General features: G+C 48.1%; 1 protein-coding gene across 4 annotated transcripts in view; it reads left to right on the top strand.

The window, feature by feature from the left end:
• Positions 1-18,205, top strand: part of CIC (capicua transcriptional repressor) — a 463,331-nt gene extending 445,126 nt beyond the window's left edge. For 3 of the 4 annotated variants that reach the window (XM_078651325.1, XM_078651327.1, XM_078651324.1), the window contains 2 exons: positions 449-580; positions 15,000-18,205. In XM_078651325.1, coding sequence (XP_078507451.1) covers positions 449-580; positions 15,000-15,394 — 527 coding nt within the window. In that variant the 3' untranslated portion in view covers positions 15,395-18,205. The remainder of the gene's footprint in view (positions 1-448; positions 581-14,999) is intronic. The other variant, XM_078651326.1, reaches the window with a different exon arrangement.
• Positions 18,206-20,841: the final 2,636 nt, after the last annotated feature.

Raw genomic sequence — 20,841 nt, 5'->3', positions numbered from 1 at the left:
CAGTGCAATGTGTTCAGACCATATGTCCTGTGGAAGACCTTCCAAGTGCAGCTTGTTGTGAAACCCTTGCAGTGTAGTTTAGTGCGCAGTCCCTCTTTGCTCTGTGAACCTCCCTTAATGCATCTCATAGTGGTTAGTGCGTAAGTGTGTGTGTGTACGCATGCTGCTTAGTGCTGTGTGAGCAGCTTACGGGGAATCCTTCATAGTGCACTTTGTAATCCCCCGAGAGCCACGTGTGTGGTTTACTAGAAGGCCCCTTCTGGTCCCTAACTTCCTGTCCAGGAGCTTTTATAGACACATTCTCACTTAAGGGTGATTCTCTTCCCTGGTGTTTCTTGCTGACCATAGACATTCTGTCAGTAGTCACTGCGGTTCTTCCCTGTTGGTCAGGCAGATGCTCCCTAATCAGTCACTAATGTAGGTACCTTGCTCTCTGCTTCCTTGGCAGGTATCGAGTCTGACGACATGCTGGCAGAGATGGAATATGAAAAGGTGCCATATTCATCACTGCGCCGAACGCTGGATCAGAGACGTGCGCTAGTTATGCAGCTGTTCCAAGAGAATGGCTTCTTCCCGTCAGGTGAGTGGGGATGTGGAACTTGGTGTGCTACCCAGAAAACAGGTGCTGTGTGAACAGGTAAAATGCTTCTTACTAGTTTATATACCTGCCGAAAGTTCCTGTAGGGTGAACTAGTGCAATGTCCTATCATTCTGCCGCCTTGAGGCTCTGCACACCTGAAGGTTTGATTTGCCATTTGTGAAATCTAGCCGGTACCCTAATCCCAGCAGTTGTGGTCTGTGAACCAAGCTTGTAGGCTCGGACCCAGTGTAAGGTAGACCCATGTGCCCTTTGAGGTTGTGCCAGCATAGGCCTATGCCTCTGAGATCTTTGAGGTTGTGTGTTTTCACTGGTTGAGAAGAGTACCATAGTATAGCTGCTTCCACTACTTGAACCTAGCAGGCTTGACTATCCAAGAACAACATATTATGGTTTATAGCAGCTTAACTTTTTTCTTATTGATAGGACGGAAAAAGCCTTGTTTGAGGCATATGAGCTGTGGATTATATGCTTTTGCATAGATCGCCATCTAGTGTTGGGTCTGGATGTTTGCACTTTGTTTTTCTTCGAAAGTCTTTCCAGTCACGAGGTAGGTGACTCCTCCTTTCGGTGATAGTGCGCATGGGCATCGACTCCATTGTTAGATTGTTTTTTCTGCCATTGGGTTCGGATGTGAATTGTTGCGCTCTGGTTCGGCACCGTTTCTTCAGGCCCCCTTCGACGCGCAATCCACTACCCTCAATGGTATTGTTTATCGATCGCGTTTCCCATTCTCCGTGTATGATTTGCTCTCGAAAACTTTCGATCGGAACATTCATGGAAGGTCTTTGGGGCTACCCGCGCCGGGATAGGTAGCAGCTGATGGAATGGACTCCATTCAAGTTATGTCCAGGATGTTGCGCTAAGTTCTCACGCACCGACTTGCACAAAGTGTGGAACCTTTACCTATCCCCGCAAAACAACGAGAAAGACTGTGACGCATGTCAATCATTTTGGTCGAAGAAAACCCTCTGTGTTTGTCGGGCTCGACGTCACAAAATGTACCAACAAAGCGGCTCTGCGCTAGACCTCTTCAGAGAATAGTCCGAACACGAAGAATTGCAAGCGCAGGAAGCCGAAATGGATGAGCAGCACGTCTCCATATTCGACACTGACTAATGCCGAATACTTGACACCGAGCCAACGGATCTTGAGTAAAGAGACTTCGGTCCCATACCATCTCTTTTATAAGAAAAAGACTCCGGTCCCTCCACTGCCTTCAGGCCAAGGTCTGCTCCGAGAAAAGGTTCACCCTGCCTTCGGGCTCAAGCTCTACCTGTCCCCACACCGGTGCCAACCCAAAACCTTCGGCGTCGAAAGCGAAACACCTTCTGGTTTCCGTACCACCATTGTGTAAAGTAAAATTTTCAGAGCCAAAACTTTGGAGCCGAAACTTTCGACGCCAAAACCGGCATCTAAAGAGCCTTGGACCCAAAATCCACCAGATCTGAAACAGGAGGAAATCGTGATTAATCCAGAAACTGGACATATTCATGCCAAACCTCCTAACAGAGGAAAATGGGCTTACCAGTGGACTACCACATTCCTTTAAAGAAGAAACATGTGGCCACTAACCCTTCTCCTCCTTATATTTCACCTTCTGCACCCATTCATGAAGAATTGCTTATTACACCTACACATTCCCTGCACCACCATCACCTGACCCACAGGATACAGGGGATGGGGATAAAGATGACTACGCACCACAGGATACTGATCCATGGGATCATTATAATGACCCTGACCTATATCCATCTAGGGCCGCACAATATCATGGAGTAGAGAATTTGTTGTTGGAGACACTGAGTTCATCTCAAAGGGCTACACAAACATTACCAATGTTGAAGGCGATGCTCAAACACACTGAGGATACCTTTAAAGACCCGGTCAGAGCTAGGATCATCACTTCCAGGGTAGAGGAAGAATAAAGAGCTGCGCCTAATGGCCCGTGTATATCAAAGGCCAGTTACACTTAGACTCTCTGGTCGTTTCCAATGCTTGTAAGAGAGCTAACTCTTAAACAACAGGGGATGCCCCTCCTCCTAATAAGGAGTCCAAATTATTAGATGCTTCGGGAAAAAGGATAGCCTCACAAGCGGCTAATAATTGGCGCTTTGCCAATGCCCAAGCATTGTTTGCATGGTATGATAGAGCTCATTATGACTAACTCGAAAAGCTCATTGAATTCTTTGCAGAGGAGCATAGGACTAAAACCAATGACCTTATTTAAGAAGGTAAATTAATAACTAATACCTCTATCAGGTGTGCGTTAGATGAGGCAGATACAGCAGCTGAGGCAGTAAACACTAGTGTACTACTCCGTCGACATGCTTGGCTTAGGATTTCAGGGTTCAAGCTTGAAGTACAAGCCTCTATTCTTAATCAACCTTTTGATAAACAACATCTCTTTGGCCCAGCGGTTGATCTATCACTAGAAAAGATGGAAAAAGATACAGAATTTGCTAAATCCACGGGGGCCTTACAATCCCCTTCTAACAGGGGTTCCTTTTGTCGGTCATTCTATAGGGGCGGCTCCAAATATGTATCTGCAGAGAATCCCTCCTCCTCTTACAAGGGCAATACTCAGTCGCCCTCTTCAAGAGGGTATTTTAGAGGAGGATATAGAGGAAACAACGGCAAGGGAGGAGGCAGAGGTAATTCGACACGCACCTCCCCTGCGAACAACAACCAGTGACTTATTTCCAATACCCCCGATCATTTCACTCCAGTCGGGGGACGCCTTTCACAATTTCTACCCATTTAGAATACGATAACATCAGACAAATGGTTTCTACAAATTATCCAATGTGGTTATTGCCTGGAACTTACAAGCACTCCACCGAATATTCCTCCAAGGTCACACCTCATGTCACAAGAACATCTCACCCTTCTGCAGTAAGAGGTTCTTTCTTTATTTCAAAAGGGAGCAATAGAACTAGTCCCTTTACAAAACCAAGGAACAGGAGTGTACTCCCTCTACTTTCTAATTCCCAAAAAGGACGGCGCTCTGAGCCCTATATTGGACCTCAGAGAACTAAATCTATACATTTAGTCGGACCGTTTTCATATGGTAACAACACGTGCTTCCTCTCCTTCAGCAGGGTGACTTTCTATCCACTCTAGATTTAAAGGACGCTTACTTCCATATTCCAAGGCACCCTGCGCACCACAAATACCTCAGGTTTGTGGTAGCAGGACAGCATTATCAATTCAAAGTCCTTTCCTTCGGAGTGACAACTGCTCCCAAGGGATTTCACAAAATGTTTGGCAGTAGTCGCAGCCCACCTGAGAAGACAACATAACATGTTCACGTCTTCCCATACTTAGACGACTGGCTCATAAAGGCCATTCGCTCAACAGCTGTCTGCGCCACACACAGAAGACTGTGCAACTCCTTCACCAACTAGGATTCACAGTAAATCAGACCAAATCCCATCTTCAACCATCCATGTCTCAAGACTATCTAGGAGCTATTATAGACTCACAAAAAGCTCTAGCATACCCAACTCCAGCCAGAATCAGAAATATTCAATACCTAATGTCTCAGTTCAATCCTCAACACTCCTTACCAGCTCGAGTGTTCACACAATTACTGGGAATGATGGTGTCTTGCATTTCATAGTTCCCTACGCAAGACTTCAGGTGCGTCCCCTACAGGAATGCTTAGCATGTTAGTGGAACGAGACTCAAGGTCAGTTTATCAGATCTAGTGTTGGTAGACGGCCGCACCTATCGCTCTCTGCAGTGGTGGAACACTCAAAACCTTTTGCAAGGGCGGCCCTTCAGCGATCCAGTTCCCCAGGTAGTACGGACAGCAGACGCATCACGGACAGGTTGGGGAGCGCATCTCCAAACCCACACAATTCAAGACATGTGGAGTTCCCAACAAAAACAGCTTCAAATAAATCATCTAGAACTGCTAGCGTTTTTTCTGGCATTGAAAGCATTTCAAATTTAGCTAGTTCGCAAGACTGTACTAATTCGTACAGACAACATGATAGCCATGTACTAGATTTAAAAAAAGGGGTGGGGGTCACTCCCTCCAACTGTCCCACCTAGCACAGGACATCTGAAGGTGGGCCATTCATCACAAAATCTATCTCCCAGCAGAACACCTCCCAGGAGTAGACAATTAGATGGCAGATCTGCTAAGTCGTCAGACACAGCAAATCCACGAATGGGAACTACATCCTCAAGTTCTCCTCCCATTCTTTTAAATGTCAGGCTTCCCAGACAGACCTGTTTGCCATGCACCTAAACGCAAAAGGCACATGTAACTAAACGCAAAATGGACACTTTGCATCCAGGTATCCACACTCATTGTCCAAAGGCAATGCACTAATGAATAAACTGGCCAGGGATATTTGCTTACGCTTTTCCGCCTCTCCCACTCATTCCATTAGTGATGTGGAAACTCAAACAAGCGTCCCTAACACTAATCCTTGTTGCTCCCTCATGGGCACGTCAACCATGGTTCACAACCCTATTGGAACTATCGGTAGTTACTCATCAAAAACTACGTCTTACACCCAACCTCCTCACACAGAGCCATGGAGACATAAGACACCCAGACCCCAGTGAACTCAGTCTGGCGATCTGGCACCTGAGGTCCTAGAGTTTGGCTATCTTAATCTACCGCCAGACTGTATGAATATTATCAAGGAGGCTAGACGTCCTACCACAAGAGCCTGCTGTGCAGCAAAGTGGACGCGTTGTGTGATTTACTGTGATAACAACCACATCAACCCGCTTGATGTTTCTGTCCAAAAAATTTTATGCTATTTGTTACATCTACAAAGTTCCAATGTAGCATACACATCCATACGTTTGCATCTAGCTGCTATAGCTGTATATCTCCAAAATAGACATCTGTCGCTTTTTACAGTACCTGTCATTAAAGTGTTTATGGAGGGATTCAAAACAGTTATTCCCCCGAGACGTCCACCTGCTCCAGTGTGGGATTTCAACATTGTTTTCACCAGACTAATGGGTCCACCCTATGAACCATGGCTCAGATATGTACTGCAATTTCTCACATGGAAAGTAGCTTTCCTAGTGGCTATTACAGCAATCAGAATAGTGGGTGAACTTCAGTCATTAACTGTAGAAGAACCTTTTTAGGTCGAGCTGGTAAACTGCATCCAAAGGATGCATGTGTCCAGCTGGAGACCTAATGTTGTCTGTCTCGGGGGGAGGAAGGACAAGAGGGTGTTACGAGCTTGAAAGCGGCCGGATTTGGGTGCGCGAACGCGCACGTTCCGTCCCGCGCCGTGCACTTCCCTCCCATACTCCCAGCAAGTCAGCCTAACGCGCATGCATGCACACAGACACACACGCGCGCACACTTACTTACACACACACACACGCAGGCAGGCACCCAGACGCAGGCAGACACATACAGGCAACCCCAGGCAACCCCCTCTCCCCTCCCCTCTCTTACCTAACCGGGCTTGGCACGCAGAATTAACATCGTGGACGCGCATGCCCAGCCTCCCGGCACCGTGCACATCTCCTGTCTGTCCCACATTCACACAGCGCCTTTCTCATTCACGCACGCAGCCCCCCCCTGAACACGCACACAGACACGCACATACACACACCCGCCCCCCCCAACTAAGCCCCACTCACCCATCGACGTCCTCAGTCGCCCCTCCTGACTTCTGCAGCCACCGCGCGACAGCCGTGACGCTCCCGAACTTCCGGTTTCGGGACGTGCACGCTCACGGCTTGTTTAGACCAGGAAGAGTCAATTCGCAGTGCTTAACGGTAAAATGGCGCTTAACTGTCTGGCTTTGGGCGCCCTTTGTCCTGGGCGCAGTCTCCTGCTGGGACGGCGCCTTTGTGAATGGAGCTCTTCCAGAATCAACGGTTATATCTGCAGATGGTAGAAAATGGGCAGTTAGAAATCGGCATGTCAGGTTAAGTGCTAATCGGCACTGTGCGAGATCCAATCACGCGCTTCGTCAGGAGCAGTAAGGGCTATGTAGAGGCAGTTGCAACATTTACAGCAAACTGTGCCCTGTAGAGGGGTCATCAGCTCTTTTTGAGCCTCCCGCCAGCTTTAAAGTCGACTGCTCTCACCGTTAAGTCACATCCACATGCGGTTTTTAATTCAACCTCTCTTTTTAATGTGCACCTTTACCTATCTCTGATGCATGTACGATGAAAGAACATACAGTATAATTTTTGGAAATATTTATTTTCATTGTTATATTTTCATCACGATGCTCTGTGACAATTGTCGGCCCGTGTATGACATAACTCATTGTCGGTCAGAGCAACAAGAAAGAGCTGAAGAAAGAAGATGTGTTGAGTGGATAAATACAACAGCTGCAATGATTTGTGCGCCCATCTCTACCGACAAGGTTGATACAGGGAATTAATTCTCCCGAGTGCATATGATAATGATGAAAATAAAAACTACATGTACACATCGAGAAGTGTGCAGTGAACACATTAATTGCAGAGAGTCACAATCACAGGCCGTTTATGTTATGTTAGACCTATTTTCTATTATGTACATTCTACCATAGTATTCATATTCATTTGTTGCAACATATGAGGCTGCTGATTCACTCGCAGATTATATGGTTGTGTGCAATGACCCTTATCCGGTGAGGGGGTGAGGAAAGCAAGTGCTTACTGAATGAGTTTGTGCTTCTAAGAAAGAACACAGGGTAGTTTATGATTTGTAGCAGACTGTATCCCAGCCATGTTATAAATTATAATATATATATATATATATTTCTTTATTGGGGTGCAACACATCCATGAAAGATAGTCGAGCATTCGTACAAAAAAGAGAACAATAGATCACATGACAAGTATAACCAGCATTGAAAATGCAATAGGTCTCGTTGTTCATGTGTTAGGGCCTTCGATAGTGGTTAATGCCCTGTAATCATTTGTCACTTCAAGTTATTTTATTAGTGATTGTCTGAGTGAAGTCAAGAAATGAGAGCACATTCTCCAGAAGTATGCTGGTAGACGGTGTAAAAAGTGACTGGTGTCCGAATAATTCTGTGTTCCAGTTTCTCGATTTGATTTGATAAAAATTTATATTGCGCAGAACAATAACCCGCAGGTATCAAGGCGCCTAACAATCAGATCAAAGTGGGAATATACAACCTTACATATAGGCTTGCAGGAAAAGACGTGTTTTAATGGCACTACGGAATATTTGCTGGGACGGTAGAGACCTGAGATCAAGGGGAAGGTCATTCCACCATTTAGGGGCAAGAGTAGAAAAAGCCCTGCCACCCCACTTGGCTGTGCGTATGCGGGGGACTGTCAGGAGCAGTTTCTTGGAGGAGCGCAGGGCCCTCCCAGGGGTGTAATGGGAAATGATGGAGCCGACTCCCATGGCACTGTTCTTTGCAATGGCTCTGTAAGTCATGCATAGGACTTTGAAGCGCACTCGGTGTTCTACCGGCAGCCAGTGCAGCGCTTTCCTGGCCAACGTGGCCGAGGAGCGTTTGGGGATATCTAAAACAAATCTGGCTGCGGCGTTCTGGACTACCTGCAAGCGCTGCAGAAGGCTCCTATTTAGGCCCGCATACAGCGCTTTGCAGTAGTCCAGTCGTGAGCCAATGAGAGCGACAGCTATTTGTTTTCTGGACTGCAGGGAAAGATACTTCCTGATTCTTCTGAGGGTGTGAATGATGCCCCAACAGGTAGAGATGGTTCTACTAACCTGTCTGCTCATGTCCAGGGCAGGGTCTATCATCACCCCAAGGTTCTTAGCAGATGCCGTGGGGGAGGGACATATTCCTAACGAGTCAGGCCACCAGCTGGCTGACCATGTGTCCTCTTTCCCTCCGAACACCATCCCCTCCGTCTTCTCCCCATTCAGCTTAAGTGAATTGTGAATCATCCACAGACCAACCGCCTCCATACAAGATCTAAAATTGGAGGCGGTTGGTACATCTGAATGGGAAAGAGAGACGAGGATTTGGGTGTCATCAGCGTAAGAAACTACCTCCATCCCGAAAGATCTAATTAATCTGGCCAGTGGGGTCACGTAGATATTAAATAGGGTCGGACTAAGAGCCGACCCCTGCGGGACCCCACACAGCACAGGTCGGGATGGAGATAGAAACTCTCCCAGCTTCACTCTTTGTTCCCTTCCAACAAGGAAGGAAGTCAAGAGATCTAAAGCTGCGCCCTTCACTCCCACTTCCCTGAGACGAGATGTAAGTACTGAGGGGGAGAGGGTATCAAAAGCCGCAGTTAGATCCAACAGGACTAGGAGGGTGGTCTGGCCCCCATCTACTTGAGTGCGGATCTTATCGAGCACAATAGTAAGGGCCGACTCAGTGCTGTGTTCCCTCCTGAATCCATGCTGGGAGAAGTCCAGGCAGCCCGAGCTATCCACAAAGGCGGCAAGATGCTTGTTTAGATGTGACTCAAGCATCTTCGCAGGGGCTGGGAGCAGTGAGATCGGCCGGAAGTTTTTTAGGACCTCCGGGTCGAGGGAAGCCTTCTTCAGCAGAGGTTTCACTACTGCACTCTTCCACTCCGAGGGGAAGAGACCGTCCCTCAAGGCTAGATTCATAATTTCTAGTAGAGGCGGTAGGAAGGTTTCTCTACACTGCTTGATGATCCTCAATGGGCAAATATCTAGGGGGGAGCCAGATTTAGTTTTATTGAGCAAAATCTCCAGGTCTTGCAGAGTGAGCAGGGGGAAAGAGTCCAGGGTGCTCCGTGGGGAGATGTCTGACGTGGTCATGTTTGTCTGAACCAAGGCAGGGGGCCCACTGAATGAGGCTCTTTGTACCTCAAGAGCCAGATAGATGTCCTGTATCTTAGAATGAAAGAAGGACGCAATATTATCGCATAGATCTTGTGAAGGTGCGACGGGGTCAGGTATTTGAAGGTTGACTAAGGAATCAACGATTCTAAAGAGCTCCTTCGGCGAGGAGAGCGAGGTTGTCATGGCCACAAAGTAATCTTGCTTGGTCTGCACAATCTCAGATTTGTATTTTCTGACCAGAAGTTTATGGTCTTCCTTGTTCCTAAAGTCCCAGCTCGAATGCCAGAGCCTCTCCATCCTTCTCACTTCTTGCCTGAGGAGTCTGAGGGATTCCGAGTACCATGGGGCAGAGGGTCTCTTCCTAGCTCGGCAGCGTGTTTGAAGTGGGGCAAGTTCATTCAGGGCCTCAGTGATGACCTGTTCAAAGTGACCGACCGCAGTCTGAACATTGTCCATGCTGATAGCGGAAAGGCTAGCCACCCATGGCGAAAAGGAATCATTGCCAATATTCCTAAAATTTCTGCCAGTTTCCTTAGTGTGCTTCCCTGTTTTATTTCCATCCATCCGTGGATATTCCAAAAGAAATGGAACCGCAAGGTGATCCGACCAGGATAGATGTACCGGATCCATGATGGTCAAACGCTGGTCATTAGAGAAGATGCCATCTAGTGTATGGCCTGCACGATGAGTGGCGCCGCTGACTCGCTGCGTGAGTCCACAGGAGACCAGGGCATCGATAAGACAAGAAGTGTCAGATAGATCTAGTCGTTCTAGATGATAATTAAAATCTCCCAAAATGGAGAAGTTATCACGACCAAAGTAAGGTTCCAGGGACTGGAGGAGGTTGTTTGTGAACTCAGTCCTCGAGCCCGGAGGGCGATACAACAGAATTCCGTTGAAAAAAGGGATTTGCCCTTCCTTTACGGTGAAGTGGAGGGCTTGAAAGCTATCCGGAAAGTCGGATATAGATACTGTGTGGCAATACAAGTGGTCTTGATAAAGGATCGCTATCCCCCCTCCCACTCGCCCCTGTCTGTCCAGTCTAGTGAGACAGTACCCTTCTGGGACCGCTTCGATCAGGTCAGGGCCAGATGACTCTTTAGCCCAAGTTTCCGTAATAAACACTAGAGCCGGCTTTCTATCGAGAACCATCTCCCTAAACATTATATTGTTCTTAACAAGGGAGCGGGCGTTGATCAAAATGCCTTCTACTCCGACTGTCCTAGGTCCAGTGACAGCGGGGCGGTCAGCTGAGGGGTGAGAGGGGGAGGAATTGACAGACAGACATGTGTGGCAACAGCCACATCGCAGAGGGCGAAGTAGTTCGTATGGTTCGTAGGTATGCGAACAGATAAGGCTACGGGGTTTCAGGCGTACCATCTCATGGCGGGTATACTTGAAAGGGGAGACAGAGGCATCTTCTAAGTCCAGGGTCCAGCCGTCCAGCACGTCCACGGCGCGGACGGGCACAGACGGGCTGGACTCTGGCGTGACTCTGGCGTCACTGTGGCGTCCACGCTGCGCGTACACGCTGCGCGCCATACCCTACTGATTATGTAGGGCTCTAGCCAGTCCACGTGTCGGCTTCAGCGAATGGCTGAGGAGTGCTTCTGAGACCGACCCAAAATGGCGCCCCAGGAAAACAAAGCGCGGGGACCGGGCCGCCCAAATGGCGGTGAATGCAGCAGGATTTTATAGTGCAGCAATGCGATCCGTGTCTAAGGGCACAGGTAGGGCAACTATGAATATCTAAACAATTCTAATCTGTAATTAAAACCAAGGTAAAAAGCGAGCAAAATTAAATAAACCAAAACGACAAAACGGGGCTTTTAAAATGACTGCAGGCTTCCAGCGCGTAGCGCTATATGCAAGGCGATATTCAAACAGAAGTAAAGGTCTCTCCTACCCGACTTAAATACAAGCACCAATTACAGCCTCTAGCCAGTCCACGTGTCGGCTTCAGCGAATGGCTGAGGAGTGCTTCTGAGACCGACCCAAAATGGCGCCCCAGGAAAACAAAGCGCGGGGACCGGGCCGCCCAAATGGCGGTGAATGCAGCAGGATTTTATAGTGCAGCAATGCGATCCGTGTCTAAGGGCACAGGTAGGGCAACTATGAATATCTAAACAATTCTAATCTGTAATTAAAACCAAGGTAAAAAGCGAGCAAAATTAAATAAACCAAAACGACAAAACGGGGCTTTTAAAATAACTGCAGGCTTCCAGCGCGTAGCGCTATATGCAAGGCGATATTCAAACAGAAGTAACGGTCTCTCCTACCCGACTTAAATACAAGCACCAATTACAGCCTCTAGCCAGTCCACGTGTCGGCTTCAGCGAATGGCTGAGGAGTGCTTCTGAGACCGACCCAAAATGGCGCCCCAGGAAAACAAAGCGCGGGGACCGGGCCGCCCAAATGGCGGTGAATGCAGCAGGATTTTATAGTGCAGCAATGCGATCCGTGTCTAAGGGCACAGGTAGGGCAACTATGAATATCTAAACAATTCTAATCTGTAATTAAAACCAAGGTAAAAAGCGAGCAAAATTAAATAAACCAAAACGACAAAACGGGGCTTTTAAAATGACTGCAGGCTTCCAGCGCGTAGCGCTATATGCAAGGCGATAGCGTTGAAACACGCTACAACAGTCTATTAACCCCTTCAGTGCTAATGACAAGGGTAACTCGTCATGGAGTTTCCATTGATTTCAATGGAAAGTCAATGGGAAGAGGTGGATGTACCTTAGCATCCAAGTGGTTAAGTACCCACACTTTCTTGTTATTATTATTGTGGGGAGAGTAGGTATGCTCCGATGTCACTACTCGACTGCCTTTCAGACGCAGTCGTGCTCGTACGACTCATCTCTCTGAAGGCTGGGAGGAGGTCAGTCACCTCCCGACCTCTGCCCTCTGACTATCCTTTCTGTCAGAAAGTGCCGGGGACTTTCCCTGTAGTTCTAGACCGCCGCCGCTTCTGACATTCCCGGTCGTCCTGATCTCCACAGCCCCATCTGTGCCTCCACCTACCCACGGCCAGAGCTCACACTGAAGCTGAACACCAGCCCTCGTGCTGTGGTAAACACACACTGCAGACGAGCACGGCTGGTACACTCCAACGGCAAAGGGGGTGCCAGGCAAAGCTCGTGAATTCTGCACAACCAATGCTACGGCTCGACAGTAGCAATTATCCTACCTGGAGTGGAAACTCGATTGAATTTCGGAAATATGTAAGTAAGACCGTTACAAATTCCTTTCTTGCTTTGATCGGGAAGTTTTCTCAACAGTTACGCCCCATCAGCCTTGTTTCCCCTTTATTGTTTATTAGACAATTATCTCAATCCAGATTTTAAGTGTCTCTAAGTGCACAGTGACTTTGCTTTATAATTAGTTTGTCAAATATTTCTGCTCAGTTGTGTGTCACTGTTTTGTTCCTGCTTTTTATTGTTTTCATGTAGCCCCCCTGTCGCTTAATGGCTACTGCACAGCTCTATTAGAAGTAAGGTTGCACTTGATGAGAGAGACAGCAGGGCAGAGAGTGGCTGCATTGTTGAGGAAACTTGTTCTGAATTTATAGCTATAAACAGGGTCGCTGAAATTATAAGATTGGGGTTAGCGGCGCCTTCAGACCCCTCCCTCCTCCCACCACAGCATGCCGAAGCGCCTTTATATGTGGCTGTACTGTAAGTTTGGACTATTGGCGTTGCATTACTATTAGCAACGCCAATAGCTTAAACTTTCAGTAATGCGAGACCTATTGCATTGCAAATGCTTGTTTACAAATGCATCAAAACAAAGAAATTCTTCAAACCATTCCTAAATTCCTTCCTAAAGTCATTCCTGCTTTTCATATCAATCAATCTGTTGAGTGCCCTGTGTTCTTCCCTCAACCAGATTCAGTAGCAGAATGTGCTCTTCACACATTAGATGTGAAAAGAGCATTGCTTTATTACGTTGAAAGGACAAGACCTTTCCGTAACACAAATCCGCTTTTTGTCGCTTTCGCTCCACCACACAAAGACACTCCTATATCAAAAGCAGGTATTACAAGGTGGATAGTCAAGTGCGTTCAAATATGCTATGCATAGGCTAAACGAACATTACCTGTTCCCCTAGAGCACACTCTAGACACAAACCGGTGGCTTCTATGGCATTCCTAGGAAATATACCCATAGATGACATATGCAAAGCTGCAACATGGTCTACACCTCACACATTCACAAAACACTATTCTGTGGGTGTATTGGCAACAGAGCAGGCTACAGTAGGCCAAGCAGTTTTACGCACACTATTTCAGACCACTGCAACAGCTTTAGGTTAGCCACCGCTTTGGGAGATAACTGCAATGTAGTCTATGCAAATGAATATGATCTACAGCTCATATGCCTCAAACGGAAAATGCTACTTACCCAGTATGCATCTGTTCTTGGCATATAGAGCTGTGAAGCAATATGCGGCCTCCCCCGATACCTAGATCTATTGCAGTAACATCTTACTTAGATACATGCATTCATGGACATCGCCTTCTTACTACTCTTACTAACTCCATTATCACCCTCTGCGGCAAACAATCTAACAATGTAGTCGATGCCAATGCGCACTATCATCGAAAGGAGGAGTCACCTACCTCGTTACTGGAAAGACTTCTTTGGGAAAAGCAAAGTGCGAACATCCTGACCCAACACCAGATGGCGATCTATGCAAAAGCATATGACTCTACCGCTCTATATGCCAAGAACAGATGCATACTGAGTTAGTAGCATTTTGCTTATCTGGTCAGGGAAAGGTGTGTTGCAACAGGCCCCAAGTCTGTGGAGGTCTACTTTACATAATGCCAGAGCCTGCACCGACATTTCTGCATGCGTATCCTGTGCCTATTGTGTAATAGGTGACTGGTAGCAGAACTCAGTCTTTTTTGTGAGTGTGTAGCTGCAGAGACAGGAAAGACCAATTTTGGACGCCCCTTGTGTAGGAAAGTGGGTTTCTGTTGCAGTAACCCCCCCACACACACACACTTTGTGCCAGACTACTTATGCACTTTTTCTTGGTGTGCCCTGGGTCCCTGCTAACCAGGCTCCCAGGGCCTGTGTTCTTTCCCCAATACAAACCCAATTGGCATCTCTGGCCAGAGGTCAGCCCCTGTAAATGGTACCACAGGTACCCAGGGCACTGTGACCAGAGACGGCCTCTAAGGGCTGCAGCGCTTATTGTGCCACCCTTAGAGGCCCTGTACCTTTACACACTCACACACTGGCTTTGCAGGCCGCGTGTTTTGGTGCAGAACAAAGTGAAGAGTCGACATGGCGCACATCCCAGTGTGCCATGCATACAACCCACTGCCCTTGCATAGATCAGTCACCCCTCTATCTGGGTGCCCTATGCCAGTGGTGAGGGTACAGGTGCATGAGCCTTGTACCCCTACAGTGTCTAAGACCATGCTTAGACCGTGTAAGTGCAGTGCTGCCGTTAAGAGTATATGGTGCTGGGAGGCTGTCATTACCTGTGGAGTCTTTACGGGAGGGGTCAGTTCTTGGAGTCCTTTCCGTGTTGGGAGTTGGAGGCCGAGGTTGCTGTGGCAGTTATTAATTAGCAATAGCAGTTTCAGCATAAGAAACACACTAGGTTTGTACTAATCCATATTACTTTGTTTTCCAGCTCAGGCAACAGCTGCATTCCAGGCCCGCTACGTCGAGATCTTCCCCACCAAGGTGTGTCTGCAGCTTAAGATCAGAGAGGTGCGTCAGAAGATCATGCAGGCGGCCACGCCAACAGAGTTTCCTGCCATCCCAGGCCAACTGTCCGGTGACGGAGCAGGCTGCTCAACCCCAGGTCCCCACTCGTCTGGCAGCAGTACGGGTCATGGTTACACCATTGATGTGCAGCCCTCAGCCATGTCAGTGCCACAGTCGCCTTCACCGGCCCCAACGGAGTCCTCCCAAAGGGTGGCGGAGATGACGGAAGCCGACTGGGAGAATAACCACGGATCGCCAGCTGCCGGGGGTGATGGGGTCCCGCCTGTGTCCTGCAGTACTAGCACCAACAGCAGATGAATGCCCTGATGACGTGCTGAGCTTTTGAAGATGATAGGGTGCATTCTGAGAAGGTTTATGGAAGTGGCCTTCTGGGAACTTCCGGAGCATCGCTTGCCCCTCTGATGCTCCCAGCCCCTCCAAGTATTAACAGCCGCCGTTTCACCTTTCCCTTTCCAACCTTTCTCATCTTCCCTCCTGAAAGCAGAATCTTACACCTCTGAATTTTGGGAGGCACAGAGGAGATGCCTCTTCAGAGGTGAGGAGGTCTGGGAATGCACTGGTCACAGTTATGTGGCATGGGAGGACATCTGAAGTGGGCAACCTGGCTCTCGAGCCTGGATACGACTTTCCTCCCACCAGGTTCCGGTGATGGTGGCTGGGAGGGCGCGACGCCTGAGATGTTTTGGGACAAGAAGGAGCTGTAGTGGAAGCCATGATGCTGGGAAGACCGGGTTTTCCTGGGCAGTGTGCCTCATGCTTGCACACGCCCCCCTGCAGTGCGAGGTGGTGCTTATGGAAGACGATGGCCATGTTGGTATGGATTATAAACCATTCCAGAAATATGATGCATCCCCTGCAGTACCCACTGCTGGTGCCCAACCAACGCCATGCTGTCCGAGGACAAAAGTGGATGTTTGTAAATTCCCACTTTATTCTTTCCCTTTATAATAATGTTAAATATTTTAAGATCTTTGGCCCTCTCGGCTTCTGTGTTAATAGTGAAAGTGGGTGCAACGGGTGTTAATTTAAAAAAAAAAAATGATCGCACTAACTCTCTAGGGCCTTGAGGCAGACCAGGTGTGTGTTCATGCGAGGAAGGTTTCTCAGGGTATAAACCTTTGGTTGCATGTGAGCAGTGGGAGAACCCTCAAGCCTCAGGCAGGGGAAGGAGTACTAGTAAACTGGAGGGAGACTGGAGGATTTGGTTCATACCGAGATGGAAGGGGAAGCCTCCTACAGTGACTTTCAGGACATGTATGGCAGGGGGAGGCCACAGGCTTTTTAAAACATGCAGGCACTTACGTGAATCCTCCTGGCTGCTCAATCACCACCGCGCTGATCTAATATGTCACAGTAGAGGTTCTCTCCACCTCAGGTTGTTCGCAGCATAGGTAACTCCCACCGTCCGATGAATTCTGTTATTTGTTTATTACATAAAGTGCGAGTCGGGTCTTCGGATAAGAGCTCCTTGATACAGTGTCCGCTACAGCTTGACGCAGTCACAGGATTGCACTGTTCTGGCACCTGATGGCTGTGATCCAGCATTCAGGTATTATTTCTAGTAGACTCTGACATAGCCATTGACTCCAGAATCCTTTCAGCTTCAGTGCTTTGTCTTGTTTCTTATCTGCTTCAAGAGTTCATCAGATTGGTGTCTCTGCTTCAGAACCATTGTGGGATTTATTTGCCTCTTTCAACAACTTTGTTGGATTTCGTGGTCCTCCCTTAGACATTTATGAAAGTTACTTTGCTGCAACCCCAGTGTTCCAGGTAAGTAACTTCCTCCACTTGCACACCTCCACTCCTGGCTTGCACTGTTCACTTTTAGGGTTTTTAGTGGATTCGATTATTTCGGTGTACTACCCAATGCGTTCGAGACAAATCATTAGAAAACCTGCTTGCTCTGCAGGATTTAGAAGGTGCTATCTTGTTACTGTTCTATTTTTATCCTCGACGCTGGAGCCTGTGTGTCACTGTGGTATCTTCAGTGACCATGTCTGGTACATTTTAATGAACTGAAGCCCCTGCAGGCTTCAGCTCTCGGATGCCTTTGGCCTGTAGGGCCTGCTGATGTGAGGCTCTGTGTTTTTACTCCTGGCTTGCTCTGTGATGAATTAGTGCTGAGCAGGCTTGTATTGTTTGCGTGTCTGATCTCTGGTTATCATTTTAATTAGGTCACTGCAGAGACTAGAACATCTTCTAGATAGCTGTGCTTTTGTTGCAGTTCCTTGGAGTAGCCTCCTGTCGGGGAGCAGCAGTGTTGAGGTAAAAAGAGGCAGCAGTGAGGGTTCGTGTATAGATCTGTCGTGTCAGCGACTGGGCCTGTGTGGGCGAAGCAGGTTTGCAGCTCCTTACAACAGAGCAAGCACTACCAAGAAGTCCTAGTCGTCTTTTCATTAAAGCTGGGAAGCGCTGTACTGGCCTGGGCCTGCTGTAGTGCCTGCAGGGCCTGAGCAGAAAGCACACTCCTCCCTCTAGAGCACTTAGACTTTCCTTGCTGCTCAGTCCTTAAATAAAGCAGGAAGGGCTTCAGCAGATTTCAATCTATCAGCAGAGTCTGTGTGGACTACACAAGTCTTACTACAAACCTGGCTACATTTACAAGGTGAAATACAGACAGGCAAGGCAGTTAACAAATGTACAGCTCTAATGTACTTGCAGATAAAGTCTTTAAGCCACCCTTTCCCAGATGCTAATGGTCCACTGGCTTGGTGCGGTTAACCTCAGTTCAGCTCTGCGTAGCCCTCGAGATAGCACACACCTGGCACCGTCATTTATGGAAATCCTCGCCAGAGCACATACTTCGGATGGATACTTCTCACTGCAGATTCCTGGCCTTTTAAGTTTCCCAAGCACCGGCATGGATTTAGAAATGTTTTAGTTATTGCTCCTGTGTGCAGAGAGGTGATTCCATTGGACTACTTGATGACTTGTCCTGCCTCTGGAAGTAACAGCGAGGAGCTGTGTATGTGCCACCCCTGCGTACAGACAGCATTTCCTCTTTTTTTTTGTTTACTTTCTCTTCTATGTCGATCGGAGGTCCTCTTTCAAATTTGATTTCCTATACAGCTTGTCAGTGACAATATAAACGGAACAAGTCTCCCCCAAAGACTAAGGACTTCAAGCTGTGCTACACCTGCAGGAAGCAATTATTGGTTATGGACCTGCATAACATTTCCCTTTGATACCTCAGATTGAAGCTCAATGTAAAGTCATGCAGCAAATCTTTTCTCGTGCATCAGAAGGCCATCGGGGAGTCAGAAGGGAAGTTCTACTTCACCAGGCAACAAATGAGGCCAGTAATGGCCCAAATCACAGGTTTCTTCCTGCTCCTTGAGACCTTGTTCAGTTCAGGCTCTGATGCAGTTCACGGAGGCAGTGGACAATTTGTTACCCCCTCACTGTACCATTTAGACGTTTAAAATGCTAGTGGTCTTGGTACTTCACAAGAGGTGGAAATGGATGCTCCTTTGGGTCGCCCCAGTGAGGAAAGAGCCTCCTGTGCAGCGGTGGCCATAGGGCCGCAGAGGAGTTGGCACTACAGTCGCCACCTATGGAAGATAAAGCTAATTTGCTTAGGGATCTTGCCGACGCTTCAGCTTCAGATCCTTTGCTACCCTTGAGTTACTCTCTGACAGAAGTCCTGATGGTGGAAATCATGTTCAGTGCCGCTGGTAGGCACCCTACCTGGTAGGCGCTATAGGTCTTCCTGGATGATCTGACCTTTCAGACCGAACACCCCACGCCTGAGAAGGCTTGTGGTTCGGCCATCCGCCAACAAAGTGAGCCTGCTGGACAGCGAATCAGATCACGTTTAAGCAGGTCAGTATAGACATTTTGTGGCCAAGTATATTTTTATGGGTCGTTCTGGATACCCCAGACTGAGTTAAGCATACTCAATGCCACACATGGACGTGTGCCAAGGGTTTCTCCGGGACATCCCTTATTGATACACCATTTGATGCCTTCATGTTCTTTAGAGGAAAGGCCAATTCAACATTGGAGCAGGTCAAAGATAGCCGGGCTGTGACCTGATCTGTGGACTTTCTCTCACTGGCCAGCCAGTTCTATCAACAATAATGGAAATTCAAGAGTTATTTCAGGGGCCTGGTTTACTGTCGGCCACAGCCATGTCAGCCGGTTTAGCCAAATGGTGAAGTAGTGGCAGATGACGGGATACCGACAACATGGCCTGTCTGCACCTTTCTTTTACCCTGCTGCTGCCAACACAGGGCTGCTTGCATTCTCCTCTCTGTAGTCACCTGTTCTGATGGTGTGACCTAGGCCTCTGTATTCTGTGGACGGTTGTCATGGTTAAGCCCTTCCTTTTCGATCAGTCCCCTCTCCAGTAACTCGTTTTCCACTCACTCCTTGTTGAAGGGGTTCAATCGAAGCGCCAGTAGAGAGCTCTGAGGAGAGGGTCAAAGGATGCTACTCCTGTCAAATCTTGGTGCCCACGAAAGACAGGGTGATTAGATCCTGGTAATCCGTGTACTTGGACTTGCCGGACGTGTACTTTCATGTACCCATTCTGCAGACCCACAGGTGTTTCCTATACGTTGTTGTGAGGACGGAATACTTCTGTGTTCACCATCCTACACTTCAGCCTCGCCTTTTCACCACAGGTATTTATGAAGGTGATGGAGTTGGTCCCTTCCCGTCTTTGCGGGTGTGCATGTATTCCCATATCTTGACTGCCCGTTTAAGCCAGGCTGGTCACAGTCATTTGCAACCACCTGTGGTTGACCATGTCCCTATTGTCGTCCCTGGTATTCGTGTTCTCCATCCGCATGCTGAAACCCCATCTTTGGCCATTGCAGAGGATTCCCTTTACTGAGCCGATCTAGACTCTGTGGTTTTTAAAGCCTTTCTACCCCGATACATTCCCATCACTCCTTGGTTTTTTTACTAGAACATTAGCCTTTACCCACCGACTGCCTCCCTGCCTACCCTGCCGCCCTCATCCCAGCCCCCTAACCCAAAAACCGCTCTACACTCGAGGGAAACTAGACCTACCGGCTCAGTACATGGATACCCACCCGAGTGATAGTACGCTCTACAAATCTACATAAAATAACATTTAGGATATGCCAGTATTTCAGGCTCAGCCTTGTGTTTGAGCCTGAATGGTTCTGAGGCTTCTTGGTGTCCTGGCCTCATGTATCCTGCAGGTGCCTCATCCCTGTTGGCACATGCTTGCTTTGCAGAGGAACTTCTGCCTTCACTTGGCTCAGCACTAGGATGCATTAGACAACATCCATGTGTTCAACAAGGCGGCCCAAGACCCTCAATAGTGGATGAAGGTTACCAACTTGACTTGTAGCAAACCTTCTCCCTATCTCAACCAGAGCTTATGGGAATGACAGATCTGTTGGCTCTGGACTAGCCAGGCCACCTGGATAAAGTTGAGATCAGAGGCCTCTGGTCTCTTCCAGAGCAGTCACCACATCCATCTTTAGAAGTTGTCTGCCATCCAGCTGATACTGGAGGTTTTTCTGACAAACAACATAGCCTCTATGTGGTACTGCCACAAACAGGGCGGTGAAAGGGTCACGTGATCCGACAGGAGGTTGCTAGACTGGGGCACTGGCTAGACCTTCTGGGGTTTTCCTGGACTGCTGTGGGCACTTCTAAAATTGTGTTTGTTGTCGCTCTCCGCCTTTCTCCATATGCCTAATAAGCCCTCTCTGTTCAAATCGCTGGTCGTGATGATTTATTTGAAGTGGCTTAAGTAAATTTACTCC

This window comes from Lissotriton helveticus, chromosome 7 (genome assembly GCF_964261635.1).
Source record: "Lissotriton helveticus chromosome 7, aLisHel1.1, whole genome shotgun sequence".
Classification (NCBI taxonomy): Eukaryota; Metazoa; Chordata; class Amphibia; order Caudata; family Salamandridae; genus Lissotriton; species Lissotriton helveticus.
Note: the sequence above shows the minus strand (reverse complement) of the source record. Positions and strands in the feature narration are given on the sequence as shown.